This window comes from Labeo rohita, chromosome 2, assembly GCF_022985175.1.
Source record: "Labeo rohita strain BAU-BD-2019 chromosome 2, IGBB_LRoh.1.0, whole genome shotgun sequence".
Lineage (NCBI taxonomy): Eukaryota > Metazoa > Chordata > Actinopteri > Cypriniformes > Cyprinidae > Labeo > Labeo rohita.
The window spans coordinates 13,245,783-13,263,973 of record NC_066870.1 but is presented as its reverse complement, the minus strand read 5'-3'; the positions used below and the strand labels follow the sequence as shown (position 1 = coordinate 13,263,973).

General features: G+C 36.3%; 1 protein-coding gene across 4 annotated transcripts in view; it reads right to left on the bottom strand.

The window, feature by feature from the left end:
• arhgef4 (Rho guanine nucleotide exchange factor (GEF) 4) overlaps positions 1–17,346 on the bottom strand; it is a 113,086-nt gene extending 95,740 nt beyond the window's left edge. For 2 of the 4 annotated variants that reach the window (XM_051133759.1, XM_051133791.1), the window contains exons 1-2: positions 16,757–17,346; positions 13,873–13,902 (exon numbers count right to left, since the gene is read on the bottom strand). In XM_051133759.1, coding sequence (XP_050989716.1) covers positions 13,873–13,902; positions 16,757–16,936 — 210 coding nt within the window. In that variant the 5' untranslated portion in view covers positions 16,937–17,346. Of the gene's footprint in view, positions 1–4,532; positions 4,692–13,872; positions 13,903–16,756 lie in introns of those variants that run through there. The other 2 variants (XM_051133766.1, XM_051133782.1) reach the window with 2 other exon arrangements.
• Between the last annotated feature and the right edge of the window lie 845 nt (positions 17,347–18,191).

Here is an 18,191-nt window from a genome sequence, read left to right as displayed (position 1 = left end):
AGCTTGGCCACTTGGTGACACTATAAGAGGGGAAAAAAACATAAAAATGGCCTCAACCGTTTGTCCTATTGACGTGAAAATTGGTACGCACACTCTTAAGGATATTTGCATATCTCAAACATGGCCGCTATAGGCTGATGAACTTTGAGCACCTATTAGACAAGTTTAACGGAGGTCGATCAGAGCGAAATTTGGTAGGCCTGTTTGACTTACGGGCCTAAAGGTCTGTGAAAAATTTAAAAGTGCATTTCAGTGCAATTCTTTGGACTCTCTACATTTTTGGGTTTTTTTTAGATACTATAACGGGGTCGTTTAGAAAAGGGGCCTCTCCAAATATACACAAAAACCTATTAAGCCTAAACAAAAACTCAAAACTTCACGAAACCTGGTGAGTACACGCGGCAGGTTATTCAAAACAAGCATGCAAAGTTTTAGGGAGATCGTAACCACAGCTGCCACTGTTTATCACAGTCATAAACATTAAAAAACATCATGTTTCTATGGTAAATGATCTGACGAAAAATGATGTAGGTTGTTACAGGTTTGATAAATAGTATGTGATGTCTTTTTTTCATATGTGCATAAAATGGAATAAAGAACTTGAACCCTGGAAACCCCTCGCTGCTTGCAACTATATTATAATGTAATACCTGCAAACACAATTAACACTGCACGGGGTGTCTATATGAACTAACGGTAACGGTAATTAAACACTTAATTGGAGTATGACATCAGTGCAAATAATACAACCAATCAAAATGCTGTACAACTACACAGTATACGTACAAACGCAAACTAATATCTAATTATATTGAGCACTGATTGAAAGGCTAATTGACACACTTTGCTGAAAAAGAGGTCAAACTCCAGTGCAGCTGTCCAACCAGGTCACCAACACCAGGATAAAGGCTCAAAAAGAAGGTTTGGCTGCTTCCCCAGGCTTGTGGTCCAGATCTGCAAGGAAAGACAAGCTTGAGGCAACCAATCATCCTGTCCGGCTTCCTGTACCCACAAATGAGCTACTAGCTTTTGGCAATGTCGTATTCCAGTTACTCTATGTGTATAAGTCGAAAAAACCAGCGTGGACCGGAGAAGCAAAAATATTTCAGCCTCAGATCCTGGATGGGAAAGCATCCACCCTACAATTTTGAGACAGAGAGAATGCTTGGGCAGGATTGTGGACATTATGGACACTATTTAGTATTCAGCACCAGTGTCCATAGAAGTTGTTTTCCCCTTTTCCACTGGGAAAAGAATAGTTGACAGTTGGCAACTAGAGGACAGAGGCTTTGTGAGCAAACTTATGCAAAACCTGACAGACTGTTACTGTAAATCAGCCCCACTCTGGGATGTTTCTCTAGCTCTGGAGGAGTCGGGACTAGACGGGGGCCGGAGGGCTGGCAGGCAGTACAGGGCGAGACCGGAACGTTCCACATTTCTTTTCCTCTGGGACAGATGAAACACATTCATGACCCCCACACAACACTGAAACAACACCACGCCTTGTTTGTTACTCTGAACCGCGCTCCTAACGCACTTTTACTATTGGCTATGTACAAAAAAGGGGAAAAAAAGAAATGATATCAATGATAAAAACAACAGCTGTTTTCATGATGGACAATAGCAGCTGCAGAATGCTACTGTACCTGACACAGCAACAATTCCATCGGCATGAGCACAACAGATATTTTCCAGAGCTGTTCATATCTCACTATCCAGCTACATCCCAAAGGACAAGACAGGAGAAGACACAAATGCTAAAACAAGTTCTGTATAAGACATTATAAACATTTATGGCTAAAAGCTGTTCTGCTCTCTTCAGTCTTTCTTTTGTTTATGATTCTGACAAGTGCCAGCCATTAGTATCCAGTTTTACTATCAAACTGTCTTACAATGTCATTCAACACTTGTAGTTGTACCTGCTGTGATACTAAATCAGTGCTGTATAAGACTGTTAGCTTATGGATGGATAGTGACCTCTGCTGCTTTGTTTGACTGCCCTTTAACTCTGAACTCAGCAGGAGTTTAAAATAGCCTGTGACGGGCATAACAGATTATTCTGAAACTAAGGGGCTCCATCAGGACATCCCAGCAAGATGTGAACAAATATAGAATTCCTCATTTACTGCTTCAGCCCAAACTAATCCAATAGGAAGTCTAGGAAATTAAGCAGAAAACAGCTTCAAGGATAAATAACAAATTAATATTTTTAAATCCACTTGTTTTATCAGACATTTAGACATAGACATTTTGGGTTAAACTCATGAACAGTGTTAAGGATAATGTTATGTAATCAGATTACTTGTATGTTATGTAAACTAGTTACTTGAAAAAGTAATCTGATAATCTTATAATTCACTTTACTTGTAATCCGTTACCCCAAACACTTTTAAAATTAACGTTAAAGTAAGGTAACGCAGTACTTAATTTAACAAAATTAATTACTTTTTTTAGGGAGTAACCAGACTGATCTCACAGCAATTTGTACATATTTTACAAGGTGGCTAATTCGTACAAATTCGTACGACCTCATTCGTGCAAATCCATATGATTTCCGTGAAAACATATGTGTTTTACGAGTTGCACAATACGTATGAACAGTGTTGGGGAAAGTTACTTTTAAAAGTATGCATTACATGGGCTTGCTTGTTTGTTTTTAGTTGTTGTTCAATTTTTAGCCCTTTTACACCAAAAAGGAAAAAAATAAGCTTAAACCTGAAGGAAAAGTAAATTCACGTCTGTACAGTAGAATTGTAGGAGAAGGAAAAATGAAGCACAAATGTTAGTTAATCAAAAGCAAGTTTTGCTTATTAGTATAGTTGAATTGGATACACAAAGGTCAGCAGCAGAGAAATTGGTTAATAAAATGGAATTAAATACATAAAGGAAACAAAAAGTAACTGCCGTTACTTTTTTGAAAAAGTAACTCAGATATTTTCTTTTAAATGAAAAAGTAAAAAATGCGTTACTTTACTAGTTACTTGAAAAAAGTAATCTGATTACGTAACTTGCGTTACTTACCCCCAACACCGCCCCTAAACCTACCCGAGTGAGGTCGTACAAATTCATACGAATTAGCCACCTCGTAAAATATGTATGAATTGGTCGTGAGATAGCGTTTGAGTAACGCAAAATTGTAATACATTTGTTTTAAAAGTTACTTTCCCCAACACTGCTGATGAAAACGTCAAAAACGTGTCCCCCTTTTCACTGAAAAACAAATTGAAAATGATTTATTTACTTATTATTATATTTAGCATTATGACATTATTTCCATGACAATAAGCAGATTTCTGCTGATTCCTTATTATCCCCGATCCCCAAATTGTAAAATATGTATTTAATATTTGGGTATATGTTTAGGTAGTATTTGTTGAACTGCATTTAATTTATGCAGAAGTTTTAATTTACGCTAAATAAATATTGGTAACACTTTACAGTAAGTTTTCATTAATTAACATTAGTTAACCACATTAGTTAACGAACTAAGAATGAACAATACTTCTACAGCACTTATTAATGTTACTTAATATTAATTTCAACATTTACTAATGCATTAAAAATCAAAAGTTGTGCTTGTTAACATAAGTTAATGGATTGTGAACTAACATGAACTAACAATGAACAATATATTTTATTAACAAATGCTAACAAAGACGAATAAATGCTGTACTAAACGTATTTTTCATTGTTAGTTCATGTTAGGTAGTACATTAACTAATGTTAACCAATTACACGTAAAGTGTTACCAAATATTGTAATACATTTTTTTAAATTCAATACATATTATGATAGGAAAAATTTAGTGGAGAAATGTTTGTAATTGTTATGAAAATAATGTTGCAATGTAAAAAAAAACAAACTTAATAGATCAAAAAGACATTTCATTAAAATATTAATATATATAACATTTTTAATATTTCATTGGAGAAAGCATATTATTCTCAATCAAACAGAGTAAACGTTTAAAAACCGCGAACAGTAGCATGCAACCACAATGCTGAATACAGAACCGCATCAGCGTTGTATGATACAAACATGATCTTAAAACTCAAGTTTACACAGTTCACGTACCCGTTTACAACAACGCTTTACAATGCCAGTGCTGTATGACGAACTGAGTCATGGAATCCCTGAGATTGCAGGCTTCACATCTAAACAATGGAGTTTTATTGAGTAATCCAACCAAGTGTGAAATTGGTAGTCATATACACCCACTAATTACTGGCTTAACAATAGAAAACTGGAGAGCATGAATTATATCATAAAATCTAAAGCAAAAGGCAAAATAATTCCAAACCTATCAGTGTAAAACAAAACACACTGGCGGCTACATTACAGTGTGGTGTAAAATAACATGGCTGAACAAAGCGCAATGTGTTTGACCCCTATACAGGTGTCTGAACTGCGAAGTAAACACCAATGGAACTTTTAAAGTAAAGCAACCAGAGAAACACTGCAATACAGTCATCTAATGTCCAGAAAGCTAAACTGACCAACAAGATTTACCTCAAGTAGTTTCTCAGACATACCTGTGCCATGTCTCTGTGGTCACAGCCTCTGTTTGGCATCCTAACAGCCACTCTTCTCAGAAAGCTGATCTGAGTTCAGCCAGGCTGGCTCCCAGAGTCCATTCATCGCCCTGACTGCTCCTCAAGCACTGAGACTTACAGTGCACTCACTCCACAGCCTGTGGCTCAAACAGTGACACGAAAACAAAGGAGGAGGAAGCCCATCCCAAAAACACAGAGTGAAAGAGGGAGGAAAAAAAAAAACGGAATAAAAGAAAAGGGCCAGTCAGGACAGCCTGATGCCGCTAAGAAACTGAGGTTTTCTAAATAAAGAGAGAGAGAGAAAGAACCAATCACAGGAGAGCGGATTCCCTCCTCCTTTTTGCCTGGGGGATGCTAATCATTTCTCAGTGCAGTCTGACAGGTAAAGTCGGTGAACTGTTTTTATTTTCACAACAGTGTGTTTTCATGGAAATCCTCTTGAGATTTACGCAAACAAGGGAATGTTTTAAAGAGATAAAACATGCAGGACAGGTGGACAATAATAACAATAACACTTTCTTTCAGGTGAAAAGCTGTTTTATGTGGAGTGAATTTTGTGCCAATAATATTCATCAAACTAATCCAGCGTTTTACAAATAAACACAATCTGCTTTGCTATGGACAAATATATGTATTGTGTGCTACAACTGTGAGACTCGGTTGCCTTTTTATGGGGAAACTTGGCTTGATTTTTTTTTCACAAATGCGTGCAGGCAGATTTTCTCACAAATGCAACTGAGCAACTTCCTTTTCCAAAAAATCTGCAGATGGCACTGTCGGTTCATTTACACTAGCCTCTTGAGACCTGAAACACCTGTTTACCTTTTCAGGGAATACAGCAGACCAACATGAGTGGGGAACAGGTGAGTTTCTGTCTTACTATATCTATAATTAACCATTTAGATGTTTTCACAAAGTGAATGTCAGTGGAATTCACAATAAGTGCTGTAAAGTTGTTAACATGATTGATTATTTCAAAAATCAGTAGAGACATGGCTAAACATGTAACTAGGATTTCTTTCCCTATCAAAACTGATCCATTCTCCATGGATCCCCCACCTTGTCCCTACCCACCCCCCAACAATCTGAATTTCCGTAGGCGGGATTTATTTTAATTATATTCTAATGGGCCGCGTTGTGACATCATAGCATGTGGAAAACAAACGCTGTTGTCCAAAGGATTTTTTATATTGGTCATGTTTTAATGTATTAGTTGAGTGAATAATTCAATGACTCATTCAAAAAGACATTTGCATGATTTCTTCTTCAATGAATCAGCATTTTTAATAAATCAGTTAAGTGAATGATTCAATGACTAACTCATCAAGACACTGAAGTGATTTCTTTCCTGAAATAATCAGTGTTTTTTAAATTAGCCAGTGAATCCTTTAAGTGAATAATGCAATAATATTAAAATAATTGAATTCAATAAATTAAAATAATAGGTGTTTTTATATCAATCAGTGAATCAGTTAAGTGAACAATTCAATGACTCATTCAAAAAGACATTTGCATGATTTGTTCCTCAATTAATCAGCATTTTTGAATGAATCGGTCGAGTGAATGATTCATTAATAATGTAACCTGCAGATTCCCACCACTGAAAAAATTTCACTACTAATTCACAGACTGACAGTCTTTTGTTATTATTACAGTTTACTTTGTTTTAATTCAGTAATTATGTGTTGCGATGTCGATTTAACAAATTAGAACTTTTCCAAGTACCCCCATGGCTGAGAATCACTGAACAATTATCAGAAGAAGGAAGCGTCAAATCCCAATTAAAAGTCCAATTAAACTCATCTGATAAGGACTCTACGAGGTCATTATCCACAGGGGTCAGCATTCATAAATGAAGTCTATGTAGTCCACCTGAGCAGGTTTTAGTGCTCAGAGGCAAAGGGAAATAAATAAACAGCTTGCCAGTACAAATCTGGCACACCTCCTGCAGCCTTTCGCCTGCGGCAACCACCTCCAAAAAAAAAGAGAGTGCGTGAGAAGTCGCTTTATTCTAAAAGAAGAGGGAATGAAAAGAAAAGCAAGCACTTCCAGATCTCTTTGTTTAGGCCATAACGAATACCCCTGAATAACTGTCGCTCTCTCTCTCTTTCTCACTCTCCCTCTGTCGCACCTAGCATGAAGCATGAATTTTGTACTAAATAATAACATATTATAGTCATAATGAATGCTGCCACCAAATGAAAGGCCATTGTTCCAGGCAGACATGTGACTTTTATTACCACGAGTGATCAAAATCAGTTATTCAGAGATGGGCGGGTTGAGGGGGAGCGAGCACAGAGGGAAGTTGTCAGTCAGAAGCTGAAAGAGGTCACAATGCAAGCGGGGCGGTACATGATAATGAGGAGTTCTTTCTGATGCATGACTGATTAACGGACCACGTAAAAATGCGTTGAACTTCAAATGCATGGACAAAACCCAGTCATTCCAGCTAATCCACAGAGGAAAGATCCGAAGGACAGAAACAATATAAGTACTGACAACTCTCTTTAGCTCCTCTTTTTACATCTCTGTGGTTCCCAGACATTTTTAGTGAGTACAGTAGTGTTTAACCCATTGTCTAAAGACGGCTAAGGAGAGTAATTATGGAGCGTGTATCCAGAGAACTTTACCCAGGGTGAAGTTTACCCTGGCAGTCGGCTGCTATCATCCGCTCGCCACATTAGAGTTCACCACAGCCAATGCAGCGTCTAAAGCCAACTCTGAGGTTCAGCAGTGGGTCATGAGCATTGTGACAGGTTCTTCTTCCAGTCCACAAACAAGAAGAGCAGTGTTGGGATTTTAAAAGATTATGTGTTATTATTAGAACTAATGTGGTAGTTTATGACTGGTGCAGCATTATTTGCATGTTTGTGGCATTATAACTCATGCTTCTGGCTTGCATTGCCTGTAGGGCACAACCCTTCAAAGCATACTTCACAGGAGCATGTGACCAGAAATCCAAGAATATATCTCCAGGCTTGCTGAATTTAATCGTGTGCCGTTTAAAGCATGCAAATACTTTCTAATGCATACACTATATATAACCCCAATTTTCATGTCTCAGCTGAGACTTGCAAACTGTGCAGATGGAACCATTAGACTGATGGAAATATGCAAGCATGCATTTGTACCAAAAATCCCAAAGTTAAAGTACTGTGGGAGACACTTGTAATACTCAAAGGCTAAACGCCCAGAAGAATATTTAAAGGAGAACTCCACTTCCAGAACAACAGTTTACAAATAATTTACCCACCCCCTTGTTATCCAAGATGTTCATGTCATTCTTTCTTCAGTCGTAAAGAAATTATGTTTTTTGAGAAAAATATTTCAGCATTTTTCTTCATATAATGGACTGATATGATGCAGCTTCAAATGATCCCAAATGCGGTTGTAAATGATCCCAGCTGAGGAAGAAGGGTCTTATCTAGTGATACAATCCGTTATTTTCATTTTTTAAAAAAAATACAATTTATACACTTTTTAATGCCAAACGCTCGTCTTGTCTTACTGTGCTTGGACTGTTTTTGTTCCAGTTCGTGACAGTTAGGGTATGTCGAAAACTCCCATCTCATGTTCTCCCTCAGCTTCGAAATCGTCCTATATCGCTGTTTTACCTTTTTTCTTAAGGGTGTTTGATCTTCTTTGCATGTTTACTTTGCAAATACTGGGTCGGAACTTCTGCAGCGATGTAGGATGATTTTGAAATGATTTTTGAAGTTGAGGGAGAAAATACGATTGGAGTTTTTCGACATACTCTAACTGTCTTGAGTCAGAATACACAGAGTTCATGGAGAGAAAGGCAAGATGTGCGTTTAAGATTAAAAAGTATTTAATTGTATTTTTTAATGAAAATAACTGATCGTTTCGCTAGATAAGAGCCTTCTTCCTCGGCTGGGATCGTTTACAACTGCATTTCGGATCGTTTGAAGCCGCATTTAAACTGCATTTTGGAAGTTCAAAATCAGGGCACCATCACAGTCCATTATATGGAGAAAAGTGCAGAAATGTTTCCCTCAAAAAACATAATTTCTTTACGACTGAAGAAATAAAGACATGAACATCTTGGATGACAAGGGGGTGAGTAGATTATATGTGAATCTTTGTTTTGGAAGTGGACTTCTCCTTTAAGTGACACAGCTGAATTTATTACTGTAAAACAGGTACAAGCTGAGACATGAAGAGGCAGACTAGAGCTGAGCTGGAAAAGCATGAAATTCTACCAGTATTTCTACAAAACCCGGTTCATTAAAGGTAGCTGCTTTAACTTTCATTTTAAAGTTGCATAATTATATAAATGTATATTATATTATAATTTTACTGAAATTAAAATGTACTTGTTGACTTATTTTCATTGCATCAAAACAGCATATCAGAATGATTTATGAACAATCATGTGACACTGAAGACTGAGTAATGGATGCTGAAAATTCAAAGGAATAAATTACACATTAAAATCTTTTGAATTATCTTAAACTGTAACAATATTTAGCAATATTTACTGCATTTCTGATCAAATAAATGTAGCCTTGGTGAGCATAAGAGACTATGGAATTGCGACTTATCTCAATTCTGACTTTTTTTCTGGCAGTTGTGAGTTTACATCTCACAATTCTGACTTTTCTTCTCCGAACTGAGATATAAACTTGCAACTGTGAGTTACAAAGTCAGTATTGTGAGATATAAACCTGCAATTCTGAGAAATGAAACAGAATTGCATGATATAAACTCACAATTGTGAGATATAAAGTCAGAATTGAGAGATATAAACTCACAAATCAGACTTTTTTCTCAGAATTGCATGATATACAGTAAAATGACAATTGCGATTATAAAGTCAAATGTGAGACAAACTCAAGAAATAAAGATTTCAGAATCAGATATAAACTCAGAATTCTGACTTTTTTCTCAGAATTGCAAGTTTACATCTCGTGATTCTGACTTCTTTCAGAATTGTGAGGTATAAATGCGCAATTCTGAAAAGATATTAGTATTTTTTCACAATTGCGAGTCTTTTCTCAGAATTGCGTCATAAAAAAATCACATTAGCGGTTATAAAGTCAGAACTGTGAGACGTAAACATGCAATTCTGAGAAATAAACTCGCAATTCTTAGAAATAAAGATTTCAAAATCAGAACTCACAATTCTGATATAAATGCGCAATTATGAGAACATATCAGTATTTTTTTTGCACCTGACCGTTCACAAAAAAAAACAGAGGAAAACACACCAACAGACAAGTCAGAGCAGGTTACTTATGGTCTGAAACAAGGTCTCAGCTTTAAAATGTTGTCATTTTTGTAAGAAATTCAAACAATAAATACCATTTTGTGGCTCTTTGATGTGTCATGAGAGATACTATATTGCCACTGTATAAGGCACTGTATTGCCTTATTAGATCAATCAACAAGTGAACCGATTGTCTTTTGTTATTTATTTAAAGCACGAAAAAAAAACATTAATGAACATCAGCACACATTTTATTTCAATCACAGAAAGATAGCAATATGCACAATTTTTCAAGTTTAAGTCCACCGAAGTTAATCTACTCTCCTGTCTGATTTGTTTGCCGGACAAAATGGCGGATTCAGCATTGTGACTGGTCAGATCGCCTATCAGTCAAGCTGTTTTGCGAAGGGTTAGTTATGAGTTTTTATCTCAGAATTGCATGATAGCAATTGCAAGTTATAAAGTCAGAATTGCGAGATACAAACTCGCATTTGCGAAGTCAGAATAGCAATTAAATAGTGAACAATTCCGGCTTTATTTCTCACAATTGTGAGTTTATATCATGCAATTTTTAGAAAAGCAACTTGCAATTGCGAGTTTTTATCACACAATTCTAAGAAAAAAAGTCAGAAATGGGAGTTTATATCTCGCAATTCTGAGGGAAAAAGTAAGAATTGTGAGATAAAAAGCCTAATGGGTTTTCATTAGAGACTTCTTTCATAAACATAAAAAAAAAACATACCAATACCAAACTTGTGAACAGTAGTGTTTCAGTGATCTTGTAGAAGCGCTTATCTTCACTATTTTATTGGTGTTTAGATAAAACTTCATTCCAAAGAAAATTCTGAGGCACAGCCAAAGCAAGTCTGAATGTTCCAAAAGGTACTATTGGCTCTATTATCAACAACAGAAAGCTACATAAATCACCTAGACAATGACTGAAAGGTTGTGCCTCACACTCTCAGTGTGAGAGAAGCACAGTGAGGCCAAAAACTTTTTGTGAGATGTACAAAGTTCAGTAAGGGAGAATGTAGCAAAGGTGCAGCAGTCAACCATATCAAGAGCTCTGCTTAACACTGGACTTTAAAGGAAGGTGGTACAATAGACGGCATTACTCAAATATTGCTACGGCACTCAACAGAACCGAAAACTATAGCAGAACTCACAATGAAATTTTATGGTGAAATGACAGAAAAATCAATTCAGTATGTGATGCACAAATCTACCAAAGCTTTGAATTTTTTTTTATTTATTTTTTTGTTAAAGTCTTAGCGATAAAGTTTTGTAATTGTTAGTTAATCTGATGTATTGCGCAACAAATTTCAGACTTTCTTTGACAATAAAGTTATATCATATCGTATTATATTGTACAAATATAACAAGCAAATGCCTTTTTTCAGTAGTTTGGTAAATACAGACCTCATTAATTTACATAACAATGTAACCCGAATTTCATCTTACTTTTTCCCATATAAATATAGCAACTGCAACGAATTGCATATTTTGCTTTTTTTCCTACTTGAGTACTATGAGGTTCATATTGTCCTATATCATACTATATGTGACTCTGAGCCACAAAACCAGTCGTAAGGGTTAGTTTTTTGAAACTGAGATTAATACATCTAAAAGCTAAATAAATAAGCTTTCCATTGATGTATGGTTTGTTATAGGATAATATTTGAACAATACAACTATTTGAAAATCTGGAATCTGAGGGTGCAAAAAAATCAAAATATTGAGAAATTTGCCTTAAAAATTGCCAAATGGAGTTCTTAGCAATGCATATTACTAATCAAAAATTAAGTTTTGATATATTTGCGGTAGGAAATTCACAAAGTATCTTCATGGACATGATCTTTACTTAATATCTTTTTTGGGATAAAAGAAAAAAAAAAACCTCTTTCTTATGTTCTTATGTCTCACTTCCACAATAAAAATTCCCTTTTAATTTAATCACCCCTATGTCATCCAAGATTCTTTCATCAGTTGAAAAGAAATGAAGGCTTCTGAGGAAAATATTCCAGGATTTTTCTCCATATAGTGGACTTTAATGGTGGTCAACGGGTTGAAGGTCCAAATTGCAGTTTCAATGCAGCTTCAAAGGGCTCTACACAATCCCAGCTAAGGAATAAGGTTCTTATCTAATGAAACGAATGGCCATTTAAAAAAAAAATATATATATATATATACACTGACCAAAATTATAAATGCAACACTTTTGTTTTTGCCCCCATTTTTCATGAGCTGAACTCAACAATCTAAGACTTTTTCTATGTACACAAAAGGCCTATTTCTCTGAAATATTGTTCACAAATCTGTCTAAATCTGAGTTAGTGAGCACTTCTCCTTTGCTGCAATAATCCATCCACCTCACAGGTGTGGCATATCAAGATGCTGATTAGACAGCATGATTATTGCACAGGTGTGCCTTAGGCTGGCCACAATAAAAGGCCACTCTGAAATGTGCAGTTTTATCACACAGCACAATGCCACAGATGTCGCAAGTTTTGAAGGAGCGTGCAATTTTCATGCTGACTGCAGGAATGTCCACCAGAGCTGTTGTCCGTGAATTGAATTTTCATTTCTCTACCATAAGCCGCAGATGGCAGACAGCGTGTATGGCGTTGTGTGGGTGAGCGGTTTGCTGATGTCAACGTTGTGGATTAAGTGGCCCATGGTGGCGGTGGGGTTATGGTATGGGCAGGCGTATGTTATGGACAACGAACACAGGTGCATTTTATTGATGGCATTTTGAATGCACAGAAATACCGTGACGAGATCCTGAGGCTCATTCTTGTGCCATTCATCCACGACCATCACCTGCAGCATGATAATTCACGACTTCCATGTTGCAAGGATCTGTACACAATTCCTGGAAGCTGAAAACACCCCAGTTCTTGCATGGCCAGCATACTCACCGGACATGCCACCCATTGAGCATGTTTGGGATGCTCTAGAGCGGTGTATACGACGGCGTGTTCCAGTTCTACGTTTTTTAACCGAAGTACACAGACCAAAAACCGCGCGTGACCTTTCGCAGAGCTAGTGCAAGACGAGAATTTGTGGTTAAAAAGTATATACATTTTTAATTTAAAAAAAAAATGGCCGACTGTTTCACTAGATAACACCCTTATTCCTCAGCTGGGATTGTGCAGAGCCCTTTGAAGCTGCAAATCCTGGAATGTTTTCCTCAAAAAACAAACATTTCTTTTCGACTGAAGAAAGAAAGACATGAACATCTTGAATGACACCGGGTGAGTAAATCATCAGGAAATTCTTATTCTGGAAGTGAACTAATCCTTTAAAACTATCAATGGCGCCTATAAAATCTTGTGAATGCAACCTGGAAACAACTATTCACAATGACTGTATGAACCTCCTATTAATATTTAATTCCTACTGAATAAAAAATACTATGCAATAACATTGGGCAACATTTCAATAAAACAAGTAAGGAAGTGAACAAATTGTACGACAGGAATAAACAACTGCTGTTGTAGGGAGGAGTGGTAAACTTCCAGGACTAATCATTCCATTAAATAAGAGGCAACACTGCCTAAAACCGCAATGAATAAAACCAACATGATTTTCTGGCCTGTTCATACCTGATCAGAGAAACACAACACACCGCAAATCTTCTGTTCAAGGTGTCAGAAAAGTGCACCAACCATCTGCAGACACGAGACTTCAATGCATTGCACAACTCCCTAGCAACATACGACAAGTTAAGGCACGGCCTCTACAGGGGTGACGGCAGATAAGCTTTTGGCAGCATGTGAGGAGACGTACAGTATGTTCTGATGGTGCATGCTTGCTCCTCAGTGATGATTACATCAATCCCTTTGGCTGAAAGACGCTTAGTGGGATTAAATTCAAATGAATGAATCCTTATATTAAAAGGAAAATGACAGATCTAAGAGTATTAGATAATAAGCTCTCACTGCATCAGTGGTTAAATAATCTACATGAACGGAATGAGAATTATAGCAGCAATTTATTCCCAATGGTGTTGCTACAGCGTAAATTATGTGTTTTTTCTGTTAGTAAGAGTATAATCAGGTTCATCAAACTCAAAAGAAAGATTGAGCTTACCTGGGGAAGAACTGGCGACGGTCTTAATCTCTGGAGACAAACAAAGGGGGAAACATACAAGACCATTCAAGGTGTGTCTTAAATAAAAGTACCAACAATTCTGTACGAAACATAAGAAATGCAGGCATTAGCCTTACGGCAAACTGCTGACGTTAACACAAACCACAGGGAACTGGTAGAGCATTACTGGAACAATCATATGCTAGTGTTTAATTAAGGTGAGGTAAACAAGATTTTCTTAGCGCATAGCTTACGCCTTCTAAGTTATGACTTCTTTTGAGGTTAAACAGGTATCTTCCAATGAAATTAGTATCAAAGTCTAGTTAAAAGTAATGTTACCAAATAAACATGAAAGAAAAATCTAACCCATGGTGCTTGTTAAAAGCTACTGTTTCTTGGGCAATTTTTGTTCAGTCATAAATGTCTGTATAAATACATGCCTTTGTTTGATCTACTAGCCATCCATATGGTTCTCTACCATTAAAAAAAACTCCTGCTAAGCTTTAATGTCAGTGTTCATTCTGTAACCAATCAAAACAATTAAAACCAGCTCAAGGTAGTGACCTCTGACTTAAAACAGCCGGCTCTGTTTCATTACAAAACGGCTGAAAAGTAGGTTCACTATTTATGTCATCTTTTATTAAATCAGATTACGTTGTCAGATTTCATCTGACATTTTAAACCACGTTAGGAAGCTACACAGGAATAGGATCTCTGAAGGTTTCTAAAGTGATAGAGCTAACTAAAAAGTACTAATAATACAAATTGCAGTCTTTTGTCTCCTAAATAGTCCATCAATAGTGCTGATGTTTGGGCATGCAGAGGTTCTAGCTGCACCTTGCTTAGAATAAAAGATGGTAAACCCCTAATAGGTCACAAACCTTGAGAAGCTGCTGTGATTTACAGTTGCTATATTAATGGAAAGGTTCAAATGGCAGCAGTTCAAAGACTGGTAGAGGGATGGACACAGTTAGCTAACCATTACAGACGTTTCAGTGCCCTGATAAACACTCAACTGTTGGAACAGGTTCAAGGATATGGCTGCATTCTTCCAGACAAACAGGGAGACAATAAAGAAATAGGTCTATTTGAACTGAAAAGCAAGTGGAAATTGCTTGCTTTTAGTCCTATAAACAGGCTGAAGGAGATCAGTTATGATTTAATCATTAATCATTACACTTACATTGTTGTGGGAGATAATCCTTACTTTTCACAGACCCCTAACAACCTTTTAATGGACTTACAATGGCCAGTGTGATTATGATTTCACACTTTTCAAGTGAATCATGCTAGAATATGATTGGGGTATAAATGGGGTGGGAATGAGGGGAAGGGTTGGGTAGTTAAATACTGATGAGCTTAACAGACCCCCCGGGTTAGAGCAGGTGGAGGGTCTGACTCCACTCAAAGCCATCTAAACTTTTTGACTGGAAGGAGATATACTGTGAAGCAAACCTTCACCATCTGTTATGAACAAGACCATATTCTACATCAGTCATTCTCAACCAGGGGGCCGAATCTCACTAGGGGGTCTCAGCAAACTTCCAGGGGGGTCTCAGTACATTATAAGTTGATTTAAAGATAGTTATATTAACATAAACTTAATTAAAATGCTAAGAAAACTGTAAAAACCCTTGTCTCATATAATAATCATACCTAAAGTTTATATGACCACAAATTATTCGATTTCTAGTTTTGAAAATTAATTTGCCATTCTACATAGCTGTTTAAGTGAACTGCCAAGATACATTTTACTTGAAAGCAAAATGATTTAAGATATTAAGTGCAGTTTTCTGGAAAAAAAAAAAAGATCAAAAAGTAACTTAATAATAATAATAATAAAAAAACAATAATAATAAAAAATAAGATTTTGTTTTATTTTTTCTTGCTTTAAAAATAAAGTTACATTTTTATTTATTTATTTAAGAACACAAGACTTAACATCTTATGTTATTTTGCTTTTCAAATAAATGTATCTTGATTTAAGAATGTTCGGATATTTGTATTGCAAAACAAGACAAAAATACTGAGTAACAAATTATTTTTGCAGCGTACAAATGTTAATGTCATTATTTGTCAACATTATTTGTCAACTACCCAAAGAAAAAATACCAAAACATGTCATTATTGTTTCGGTAGTGACAAAAGGGAACACATAATCCTCATATCTGGGCGTAATAAACTAAATTTTAGTACAGTTATGAATATTTTTTGTAGTTAAGTATGCTTTAGAAGTGTTTTAGTATGTGGTCGCCAAAACATTACTGTCACTACCGAAAATGTGCTGTCACTACTGAAACATGAAATGCTTTGTAAAAAATAAAGTATACTGAATTATCAACTAAGATGTTATCAATGTATATTCAAACAAATTAATCCTTAACTTTAAAATCAGTATGATCAACTTTTTGCCTTTTATAAAGAAAAAATGAATTCAAAATACAACAAATCTTTTAAATTACTCTTGAAGTATTGTTAAAAATGTAATTATTATTGAAAAAAAATTCGATGCATGCAAAATCTTAATAGGTTAATATAACCCTTATAATTAAATTATATATTACTGTGACATACTTGGGGAGAGGACAAATATTCCAAAACTTTCTGAAAATACAATATGAGAATTAACTGCACAATTACTAGAAATGTGTACCTTGGATAATATAGAATTTGCATACATACATTTTTTTTTTTAAACGCATTTTTTTCAAGACTTTTCCAACTCAATTCTCAATTCTCTCTCTATATAATATTCCCATATGTATAACATATGCAGGACATCATTATTGTCACACGGTGAACAACTTCAGGCCTTTATTGTGAAGCTAGCGTTTAAAAGTTGTTCATTATTTCACTTTGCACTTTCAAATGCAACATGCCTTACCTGACACAACTTCACTACCGTCCAACAAAATATGTACGCGGAGAGGGAAAACTTCGCCCTCATGTATCTCTCCGGTAAACAAGCGAGATGCATCTGCACCTCATCCAGTTCTCCATCTCCAGAACGCTCCAGTTCACAGCCCTGCGTCCCAGTACCGTTCCCAGCGTCTGCCTCTTCCATCTTTACAATGATTCCAAAAAGTTCAAAAGTCCTTTAGAATAGACAAAGCGTTCTATATGTACCTGCCTCCTTCATATTGGTTGTTATTGGGTCCGCTGAATGTGACAGAAGGCAAAGGCTCTTGAACAGTGCATGACATCAACCGCGGGTGATAGTGCAATGTTTATTTTACCGCTGTCAGTAGTTTACACATATTTTCCAGCTCCGCGAAACGCGAGATTTACTTGTGACGCGGCGGCGTATTAAAAAAAGCAGTGCAAAAGTCTCTGCGGTGTGGTATAACAAATTCCAGCGTCCCACGTTGTTTGTCGGTGACAGTCAGGGGGCGAGGAGTGAGAGTTTCAGGTCCAACGCCTCCTCCATCTACATTACACAGTAAACTCTCGACGCGACGCGACGCGACAAACCGGAACGCCCCCACTTAGCAGCGAATTTGTGTACACTGCGAGCGCTCCAGCGTCTGTCCGAGTTGTGGATGGAATTCTAACGTCAACGCCCAGTGGACCAATCAAAGAGTTTGTTTACGCGAACAGCGCGACGCGACAAACTGGAACACACACACATTAAAATCAATGAAATCATCTATGCACGTTCATTGCACTGTAAACAACTTAAGTGTAGATGCAGATGTGAATTATCAGCCCGACTGATATTTTAATCTTTTTTTTTCAGTAATAAGCAATTTTTTCTGTTGAGAAATGAAGTAATGCATTCAGCTTGAAACACCCAAGGACCCTCATACTGACAAGCACCACCAATATAAAAGAGATTATAAAACAATAAATATTATTACAATATTTAATCGAATCAAAATCATGGCTTAAAAGGAATAGTTCACATGAATATGTACATTTGCTGAAAATGTATTCACCAGGATATCCAACATGTATATGAGATGAGATGTTTCTTCATCTAAACAGATATGGAGACATTTAGCATTACATCACTTGTTCACTAATGAATCCTCTACAGTGAATGGGTGCCCTCAGAATGAGAGTCCAAGCAGCTGATAAAAAAAAATTTGATCAGTTTACATCATGTGAAGCACAAAGCTACATGTTTATAAGAAATAAATTAATCATTAAGGAGTTTTCACTTTAAACCATGGCCAAAATAACAGTCCATAATCAATGTAAAAAAAAATTCACTTGGAAATTTCTGGTAAATTTCACAAACCATAACAAAGAAATGGCATCAAACACACTAAATCATATGTGAATTTCTGAAGTAGAAAGACTAAAATAGAAATTTCCTA